At 44.1% G+C, this 11,246-nt stretch overlaps 1 protein-coding gene across 1 annotated transcript in view; it reads right to left on the minus strand.

Annotated features, from left to right (window-relative positions):
* Positions 1 to 9,784, minus strand: part of pcdh9 (protocadherin 9) — a 177,635-nt gene extending 167,851 nt beyond the window's left edge. The window contains exon 1 of the mRNA XM_076155917.1: positions 6,749 to 9,784. Coding sequence (XP_076012032.1) covers positions 6,749 to 9,784 — 3,036 coding nt within the window. The remainder of the gene's footprint in view (positions 1 to 6,748) is intronic.
* Positions 9,785 to 11,246: the final 1,462 nt, after the last annotated feature.

Consider the following 11,246-nt stretch of genomic DNA (forward strand, 5'->3'; position numbering starts at 1 on the left):
GTTTATTTCAGGTGTAATTAATGTATACTCAGCAATCAAAAGAAGGAATAAGCAGGGCAAATAAATAAATCTAAACAAAAATGAAACATGTCCATTATTGTTTAACACAGCACATTAGGCAAGATTACCAGGAGTCCAGTTTACATGAAACATCGTCTATATACAGTAAAGATTTACATTGATGAAGGTTACAGAGTCTTTGTGAGTTATGGGGGACCAGTGGCGCAGCAGTCAATGGCAGTCACATATCAAGTCAAGTGTGCCTCTTTGCTTGAGGGGCTTCGGCTGGCAGTGCCATTATCGCAACTATTAGTCTAGACATTGGCACACAATAGCGGCCCGGCAACGGCCTGTGTGTGACTTGACACAACAAACCAATGACAAGGTTGCGTCTCCCTCTGGTCTGTCATGTCAAGACGTACAGTGCCGCTTTGCCCATCTTTTACACCCGCACCCCCTCCGTAGCGGACAAGGGTAATGATAAAGGGAGAGGGAGTGACAGCGAGAAGAAAGTGAGGCTATGTGCCGCACACAAACCACTCTCGTTTGTCACGAATGATCAGAACACAAAGGTGAACACACCCCTAGTGATCTCACATTGCATGGAACGTCACTGACCCCGATAAAACATGGGTGAGGAGGGTGGGCTGGAGCCAGGGGAAGGTAGAGAGGGGCCAAGTGAGGTGTGAAAGAGAGAGATGGGTTGTTGGGGTGAGGGGCATTCAAACAATGAAGGAGCATCAGAATTTGTTATCTTTTTCTGTAGACAAGCAAGCAGTTAAGAAACATTTTCTTCCACCCTCTACTCTTATTTTTTTTAGTTCTCTTAAGTTCAATTGTGCGTGAATATAATTCAGATGAGGTGTTGATACCCTAAGTGTTTTAAGCTGCAGTTTGTTTTTGTCTCATCACACATTGTTGAGAATATGAAGCTTTATTGGAAAGCTAATATGTCAACTTGATTGATTGCCTTAGAAAAAATGGGAAATGTGTTTTGTGGTTTAGTGAAAACATGGAGATGAATTAAGTAATGACAGTCCCACAAAAACCACAATGACTTGGTTTTTTTCTTCATGCATCACATTCGTTTCACAAAGCAAACCTCTTGTGATCAATCATCAATCAATTTGCTTTGAGAAATTGCACAAATGGATGATGCTGAGTTTTCAGATGAATGGATAACAAGGCAAAAGTGATGGACTCACAAACAAACTCCACATAAGAACGCACGCACACACACACACACACACTCCACATATACACCCACACACACACACACACACACAGCTTTTTGAGATGTGAACAAATGATCATAAGTGTAAACATGTAAAAAGATTTGAACAGAATGAAACTTTGGCAATGATGAGCAGGGAGAGGGGGGGATCTGAACTCAATCATGAAAATGATTAGAACATAAATGAAAAGTGATTAAATAGTCACAAAAAATGTAATTCCTGGTAATTTGCCATCGTCTGTGTTTAGGCCATCCAGCCCCCTGGCAGTAACAGACAATAATGGAAAAAACTTATAAGTAAATTAATATGTAATGAATTAATAATGCTTAGTGTTTCTGCAAAGAGGAGAAATAAACCCATATAAATCAACTCCACAGCCGCTGTAGCGAGGCGGAGCTTTGATTTATTTTGTTGTTTTGCGCAGACAAAACTGGATCCCCCTTGGGGCAATAATCTACTCACTCCCACTACCTTAGAATGACTCACAATCCATTTCATTTCCTTTTACCCACCTAGACACAGAGGACATGACACGTTTTGAAAGAAATACAATGTTCTCTTCAGTAAAGACCCCGCAAATCCGCTACTGATGATTTAAAGCTTTGATATAAACTTCAGTGGCACGCTCACTGACTTACTGTCCTCTGATAATACATCTGCTTTTGAGGATCGTTAAGGTTGAAGTCTGAGCGATTTGACCTCTAAATATGCAGCAGTCTCATTATTCTTCCTGCATTATTTTTGCTTGATTATCACACTGATGTTGACGATGTAAACACTTGTAAATGTAAAAGAAGTTGGTCACAGATATGGTTAATTACACTTATTTAATCATTTAACTGTTTAAGCTCATTTTATCCACACTGAAACCATGAGACTCCGTAAGCTGTGGCTCTTCGTTTGTGGAGAATGTTGCTAAATCCATTGAGACGTCTTCAGTCGCAGGTACTATGGGCAAATATAAAAGATCAGAAAGGTAGTAAGCTGAACAGGTATCTGTGAGTGACAGAAGAGCTGAGGAGAAGGATGTATGATCACAGTCGGCAACAATCACCGGCCTCTCTCCATCTTCGTCTTTCATAGCGGCAAACTCTGTGTCAGCACAACCCAGAAGATATTGCAACAGACTTTCCCCTCAGGTGCAACATTGTCATAGTTCATTAATCTTCTCAAACTTCTCCTACTGCCATCAGCCCCTGTACGTACTACTAATCCCGTTATTAATGTGGCAAATGAACCTGCACAAGAAGGACGACTCCCCCAAGGCTCCATAATTACAATGGTCTGTACAAACTCCTGTTTGCATAGAATGTCCATTCATTAACTCTACTGACGAGACAACTGCAGGAATCCCGCACCAAAGCTTCCCTCTCTTGCACGCAGTTCTTCTCCTACTGTCCTGTGTCGGCACGCTGTAGACTGAAGAATGTGTCTACTATAATGTTTAATGGGATGCTCATTGTGTTGTGAATGATGCTGTAACACAAGTCTTGAGTCTATTTAAATGTCTTTGCAGCAGTCACAACACAATGGAAATAGATATGAGAGAGGAATGCAGACTGCTCATATGAAAAAGTATAAAACACTCGGCAGAATTATTTTGATTGCGTCGAACAAATTTGCGCCCTGGAACTACAGTGCAGCTGCACAAAGGGAGGTTTGATACTTTGCCTCCAGAGCTGAGGAATTATTTGTGCAACCTGTAAGCACATCAGAGAAGTCAAAATACGGCTGCACTGTAGATACACATTCCCTTTATTGGAAGTGTTTGCATCTGCTTTGACGTTTAAATAAAATACATATTCCCACCAGCGGTCTGTATGAGATGTTGAGACAATGCATTGGCACAAGCGGAGAATTTCCATAAAGCCCATAATTATGAATCGTTTAGTATATGCTATACTTTCATATTACTATAATAAAGCACATGCTGTGCATCAGCGTGCGTAGGGATCACTGAATCACAGCCTTGTTTTCACACTCACAAAGGGATTTATTAAAGGTTATAGGGCGAAGAGTGTGAAATGAAAATTGGAATTGTAATCGATTTAGCGTGATGTTTCATACACCATCTGGCTGACTACTTTCAAAACCCTGCACACTCACTCTAACCATGCTAATGTCCCTGTAACGTGCCTGTGGGTCTGATGTAAATACATGGTTCACGCCTCACCACTGGGCTCTTATTATGCTCCAGAACCAAATCTTTGTCTCCCCTTACCAACATTGAAAGGAAGAGAGGATCACTGTTGGTGAAAAAGCAATGATTATACTTGGTTTCTTACATGCGAAACTAGGACAGTGTTTTCATGCATTTTTGCCTCAGTGTTGTTTACTCTAATGCAGGTCCCTGGAGGGTAAATAATAAGAAAGGAGAGGGAAGAAATTGCTCCTATTGCTATCAGCAAAGTTTGGGGTCTCTATGAAGCTGATAGCGCGAGGCATTCATCTATGACACTGTTGTCTGCTATTTCTATTTCCTACGTTCCACATTCTCCATGAGGAAGATGCAGTGGGGAGCCTTTATTCTTTGCTCTTCTTGTACCTTCCTCTGTTTCAGTTATCTACTTGTTTATGGATTTCCATACGTATTGATGGCACTAACTTTGTGTGCAATTGACTCAAGAAGTCATATTAAATGGCTTTTCAATAGAAACAAAAGTGAATATAAAGAATAAACCCCAATCTCTGCAGGATTAAACATAGTGCCCTTCTCTTTCACTGAATAATTTATTTTACATTAATGTCACACATCAATGTTGACTGATCTTTGAAGCTCCATATCGCATTGCAGCACCTTGCTGAGTCGACGTTTAATACAGTATTTTACATTATATTATATTATATAACTGACAATATCTGCTGATAACTTGACATTATTTGTTCATTATTTCTTTTTGCGATATACTTTGGAAACCTTTTAGTGAGGTATTTACCCTTTAAAGTGCTCTTACTCTACCTGATACCATACTCCTGCTTGTATCATGTTGCCTTCAGGAACCAGCCTTTTAATCATACAGAGGTGATGCCTAGTTTATGGTTTGTACTTTATACCTTTTAATCACAGTAATCCCTCGCCTTTTTCACGACACGGGGCACAAAGAATATGACTCATCGGATGAGCATCTACTTTTCATTGCTCATAAACTGGAGATGACAGGCAAACGTCAATACAGGGGGCCCATATTGTGCAAATCAAAGTCTGGGTGTAAGGATGACATTGATAACGCACCATGTTTATCCAGTTAGCCATGTTCTGCCCACTGCAGTCTAATCGTTTGACCACAATCAATAAGTGTCATTTAAGCTCAAATATGAATCTACATCATATTATTGAATATGTGTTCTTTTTCACACAATAAATCAAATCAAAAATAGATATTAGGTAATAGAGTGTGAGAAAATGAGGGAAAATGATTTTTATCTCAGATTTAAAGGAAACAGTGAAAACTTAAGAGCGGTCAAATGCAACAATCTATATTTAGCTCAGTACTGCATTTGTATAAATAATGTGCACTGTCCAAAAGGCCCGAATCAGAATTTACTGGATGTAAAAGAATATTTTATGAGGTGAAACAATAACAATTTGGATGACAGGACAGTAAGACCGGCTCAACTGTCCCACATCATTATGTAAGCCGCTGCAGAATCGGAGGAAGGAACAAACTGAGGCCACTTTCCAACCTTATCTGACCTATTTTACGTCTCAAACAATCACATATCAAATATTACAAATCGGGCGATACAAAAACCTGTAACTGCGGGCAGATTCCTAAAACAAAACAGTGTCGTATGTATGTAGAGTGTTTAAGCACAAAGTATCGACAACACTACAGGATTTAGTTTGATCAATGCCACTGTATGGAACACACCAGTGTATGTTTTGAATCATTTGTCTGCATTATTGATCCCAATGAATTTTGTTTGGAACTGTGGGATGACGAAGAAAATCGATGAAGATGTGCTTACACCATAGTGTCATATCTCATGTGTCCTCCGCTAGGGTTGTCTTCAACACATCCATTTCATTGCTCTCTCGCTCTGGCTCACACACACACACACACACACACACAACTACACACACACATACAGACAGACACACACACAACTACGCCTGGCAAATGATGCCAAACTGAATGCCTCTTTTGACTGCTACCATTCACACAGAAACACATTAAAGTGCAACCCCAGATGCAGTGACCCGGAGGTATGCTGCATCGATAGGAGTCACACAGTGTCACCCCTGTAATTCCACTCTCTCTTCCGGATAGATCTTATCACTCACATCTCTAACTGCCATTATCAATCTTCCCTGTGCAGCCTCTGCATCATTAGGCAAGAGTATTTCACTAAGAACACCAACACAGGTTTCACTCCTTTCTTCTCCTCCCTTGCATTTAAAGTCCACTGCAGGTTGGCGTCGTGCCAAGATGTCGCATGCAGCACAACACTGCCACCTAAAGGTACAGTACCCCCACCCATCAAACCAGAACCGCTCACAACCCCCTCTCTCTCGCTCTCTCTCTCGCTCTCTCTCTCACTGGCTGCCTTGGTCTCTCTCTCTTCCCTCTCCTCTGCTGTATTTGTCCACGTGTGTTCTATTAGATTAGAACTGTGTGTTGTGTAGTGGTGATTTATTAGCAGAAAAAATTAATAAGGCTTTGATAAAAAGCTGCATGGATTACGTTGAAATTTGAGGCTCATTATTGGTTAATCCTTTTTGAATTGGATGTGTATCAGGTTCCAGACAAGCTTCACTCAGTTTGCTAGTGTGTGTTGAGAGGAGGCATTTAATTCCAGCTTGGGTAATGTGGCAAAGCCTACAGTGACATTCATAATACCACTGCAGCAGACTAATTATTGACTGTTGTTATTGCTGCAGGTGTTGGAAAGGTTACAAAGTCTTTTGTGATCATACAATAGACACCAAAAACAAAGAAACAAACGGAAAAAAACATGAATACACTCAGAATATTATGGGGAGAGAGGTGAAAAGTCAACTCGTTTTTTTGGCAAATGTGTGCAGCGTTTGTGTAGAATTAAAGGAGCAATCTGAGTAGATAGGCAAGAAAAAAATGTTTCTTTCACAGAGAACATTGAATCACAATTAATGGTATGTCGGTACAGTTTACCACTGATGTAAACTGGGGGCTAAAGAGACAGAATAAGGCAAGGCAATCACTCACCCACTTGCATTTTGATAAATATGAATTAAATATATATTCATGACAAAACATCAGTCTATGCGTAATCTCCGCAAAGTTATGCACGTGATTGAAGAGTCCGATATCAACTCAACGCTGACTATCAAGAGTTCAAGTTACTTTTTTTTCCTCTTTTTTCATGTTTAATTGAGAGAAATAGTGGAACTTGCTGTAGCAGTAGTCTGCTGTACTCTTTTCTGTTGCTTCACAGTAACTTAGAGCGAGTCTCTAATCTAGACTGGCACTTTAGCACTGTGGAACAGGGCAGTTATAGGCAGTACTTATAGACCAGTAAAAGTGCTCTTTTACCTGCTGTCTGGTGTGCATGGGCCCCTTCGTCTTGAACCCTCCTTGGGAGCTGCACTCTGAGGCACTGAAGTGGTCTGAGCTCGTGGAGGACCTCTTGGAAAGGGTGTCACAGCCCCCGACGAATGTGTTATCCAAAGGGAGCTCCTGAATCACGTGATGCTTTTTCACTGAGACCGGCGTGTCGGCCTTGAGGTGGAAGGCCGACTGCGGCGAGGCTGATTTGTAGTGTCGGGCCAGGTCTGGGCTGCTGGGTTTGAAGGTTGTGGTAGGTGTGGCATTCCAATCAAAGCGTCCAATCCCTTGCTCCTCCAGCTCAGTGGGCAGGCTGATGGTTCCGTTAATTGGCTCGTGGGCAGGGTCGTCCGGTTTGTTCCCCTCGATGGTGACAAAGTTCAGCAAAGAGCTTTTAGGAGATTTCCTTTTCTTACGCTTTTTCTTCTTGTTCTGTTTGTTCTCCGTGTTGGGCGACATCCACTCGGCCCCTTGCTTTTTCCGTTGCGCAGCTTTGAACCTGGACGCGTGGCGGCAACGCAGCAGCACGGTGACAAAGATCACAATAATCACCACTAAGGCCCCGGTAACGAAGGCGATCATTATGGTTAAATAGTCACCGCTTTGATAAGTTTCGCCGCTTTCGCCAATGTTTCGGTCAATCGGCGTCTCCATGGTGCGGCGGATAAGGTCGTAGATAAGCGTGGAGTTGCCCACCGTGTCATTAACATACAGAAACACCAGCACCAGAGTGTGGAGGGATTTGGGATAACCCAGGTCGCTAATGTTGACCACTAATCTATGTAAGCCTATGTCAATCACTGCTGGCTTCTCCTCCAGTGTAATATTCCCAGTCACAGGGTCGATTCTGAACAGGCCCTTGTTGTTGCCACTCACTATGGTGTATTTGAGCTCGGCATTCATGCCGGTGTCACCGTCTACAGCAAACACTTCTGCCACCACAGATCCGGGGATAGAGGAGAGAGGGACGAGTTTGAAAGATGTGTTGGAGGGGGGATAGATAACGATGGGGGTGTTGTCATTCACATCGATGACATTGATGGTTACTTTGGCAGCCGAGGAGCAAGGAGGCCTCCCACTGTCCACGGCCCTGACGTCGAACGTATAGGAGCTCTGCTGCTCCCTGTCAAAGGAAACGTTAGATTTGATCACGCCGGAGTAAGCATCCAGGATAAAGTTCTCATTGTCGTTCAGTATGGAGAGAGAAACAGCAGCGTTTTCCCCGGCATCTGAATCTGTCACAGTTATCACCCCTACCGTGCTGTACTTAGGGAGATTCTCAGACACAAAGAACTGAAAGTGGTTATGTGTGAACTTGGGGTTGTTGTCATTTTCATCCAGTACAGTTACAATGACAGCCGCCTGCGACTGGAGAGGAGGCGTCCCATTATCTCTGGCTGTTACTGTGAACAGGAACCTATCCTGGTCCTCACGGTCAAAGACTCTGGATGCTGTCAGAACGCCGGTTTTGCGGTCGAGATCAAAAAATGAAGCATTTGGGCCCAGCTGATAAACTATCTCTGCATTTTTCCCGCTGTCCTCATCAGTGGCACTGAGAGTTGTGAGGAACAGGTCGCGTTTGTTGTTTTCCATAACAGCCAGCTCGATAACTGGCTGAGTGAAAACCGGCGGGTTATCGTTCTCATCCTCCAGCCTCACTCTGACCAGCGCTGTCTGATTCAAACTCGGCTTCCCAGAGTCTGAAGCCACAATTTTGAAGTTGTACTCCTTCGTCCCTTCGTAGTCCAGCAGCGCAGACGTCTCTAATAGATACTGGTTGTCATAGACGGCTTTGAGATGGAAGGGCACGTCCTTCTCGATAAAGCAAATGACCTTGCCGTTGATGTCGGTGTCTTTGTCTGACACGGTGATGAGAGCTATCTTGGTATTGATGGGATCCTTCTCGGAGAGGAAAACCGTGCCATTAATGGGACTGATTATGTATCTCAGGTCTATATTAGGTGGATTGTCATTCACATCGGTCACGTTTATTGTAACAGTAGCTCTGGCTGGACTGGAGCTGCCGTCACTGGCTAAGACGGACAGCTTATGGATACTAGTCTCCTCTCTGTCCAGCGGCCTTTGTACTGTAATGAGGCCAGATGTTGTATTCAACGCAAACAGTCTTTTGGTAGCCGGAGACACCTGAGTCCCGAAGACGTATCGGATCTCTGCGTTTGCCCCAATGTCTGCATCTGTAGCCTGCAGCTGCACCACAGATGTGCCGATCGCAGAGTTCTCAGGTATGTGCACGTCTATCTGACTCTCTTTAAACACGGGTCTGTTGTCATTGACATCCGTAACTGTAACCTGGAGGATGGCAGTGCTGGATTTCTGGGGGTTGCCGCCATCCTCCACTTTGATCTTCATCACATATGTATCCTTTTGCTCTCTGTCCAGGTTCTGCTGCACAATGAGCTGGGGCCACTTTTCCCCCTCGGGCGTCTCTACAATGTCTAAGCCGAAGGCACTTTGCCCATCGATCAACTCGTATTTGTGGACACTGTTGGGGCCGGTGTCCGGGTCAGTGGCAGACGGAATCGCAAAGCGGCTGTTGATGAGCGTGTTCTCTGGGATAGAGATGTTGATCACGGGGGAGGGGAACATGGGGGCGTTATCGTTCGTGTCATTGACGATGATTTTGATCTTGATCAGTCTGAAATAATCATTAGGCAGGATGACCACTTCAATTTCAAAGGAACACTCACTGTCCTCAAACGAGAGACCGGGGCACAACTTCTCCCTATCAATCCGGTTTGCCGTAGTGAATATCTCACCCGTGGTGCTCAGAACTCGGACCAGTGGGTTGTCGCCAGCTTTGGACACAAGCCGATACACAAGATTAGCAGTTGTTCCCGTGGCAGCGTTTATATGGGAAATGTTTAGGTCCTTTGGTATGTTTCCAATGAGGACGTTCTCTTGCAACTCCTCTCTGATGGGGTATTTCAGCTCTTGGGCTATTGAAGGATCGAGCCACACGCAGGCGAGCAGGGCACCCAACAGGTAATAGTCTTTTAGATCCATGATAACGGTTCAATTTGTTTCCAGCCTTCTCAACTCAAACGTTTCTCTCCAAATCAGAGCTGTGACAGGCAGCAGGGAAGAATCTTCCACAGACAAACCTAAAGAATATACAAGAGAATTTAGATTTTTTTTAGTCAAACAATTTAATTAATTAATCACTAAAAACAGAATTAATCCCAACTGATCACGTGTATTTACATGTTTTCACACCAACTACACTTAAAAGTCTTCATGCTCTTAATCACAATTTCACAGAGAAGCAACAACAAACACTGCAGCAACCATTTAAAGCAGCCAGTCTGTGTCTATATCTCCCTTTAGAATGTACAGCCAGGGCGCATTGTCACCAAACTTCACAGTGTAAATACACAGAATTAAGCATTTTTTACACTTAGATGGAGTGAATTTAAGAAGAAGAATGTGGGCTTTAGCTGCTTGTGGGCTCTTATACAAACCGGTGCGCATGAATGAAGCCCCGAATAAACCCAGTCAGTGAGTCAGTGGGCAAAAATTGAATTCTTAGTGGGCAAGAGAGAGAGCAGCTCCTATCGTACATACCAAATCCGTTACAGCGCAGGAGGAACTGGAGTGTGTCAGCTCATAGTCTTCTCGTCCAGTTTGCCTGTGAGCTTACTGGGGTTAATAATATCCGCTCTTTAGGTTCCACAGGCAAGAGGAAAAAAAATGCTAAATAAAAATCACCCGGTGAGAGTAAACAGCCTTAGAAACAGTTTTTGGATGAAAGCGTCTGGACGCACAAACTGGGGCGAACAGGAGGCTGCATGTGTCGCAGTTCCTTCCCCCGACATTTAACTTCAAAAAGCGGACACGATCTAATTGCGCGACCCGCGGTGATTGCGGTGATCCGCGTCGCTCCCCCAGCAGACACGGACGGCGGGCCAGGTGCTCAGGGGATGACGGTGTCTTCCATACAGGAGCGAGTCCCCCCAAAAAAATCAGATATGGGTCCCGGGAAAAGCGTCTTCTCCTCCTTCTCCTCCTTCTCCTTCTCCTCCTTCTCCTTCTTCTGTCCCCCCTCAGCTACCTGTTAAGGTGGAGGTGCCGACGAGGTGAACACTCGCGTCCCGTCATGCTCCAAGTTCACACACACGCCGCTCCATCAACACACCAGCCGGCACACACACTCAAGGTTACAACGATCATAGAGACATTCAGGCTCAAAAAAAAAAAAAAAAACAGGTGTGAAAGCTCAGAGTCGATCCCACATGGAGGTGATAACCCGAACACAGAGGCTGTTCGGCTTGACACCGATGAGGAGAGTGTGTGTATGTGTGTGTGAGAGGGAGAGAGGGAGCGTGTGTGTATGCCGTTTATCCTTGCGCTCTCACTCCCGGAGCAGACTATCTTGCACTAACTCTGTGTAAACCCAGAGGAGGGGAGGTGGTGAGGAGGAGGAGGCGCCCCCCCTTCACCCGTCTCTCCCCCCCTCCCTCGTCATTGG

This window comes from Genypterus blacodes, unplaced genomic scaffold, assembly GCF_046128005.1.
Source record: "Genypterus blacodes isolate CSIRO-AG114 ecotype Tasmania unplaced genomic scaffold, CSIRO-AGI_Gbla_v1 ptg000067l_1, whole genome shotgun sequence".
NCBI classification, from domain to species: Eukaryota; Metazoa; Chordata; class Actinopteri; order Ophidiiformes; family Ophidiidae; genus Genypterus; species Genypterus blacodes.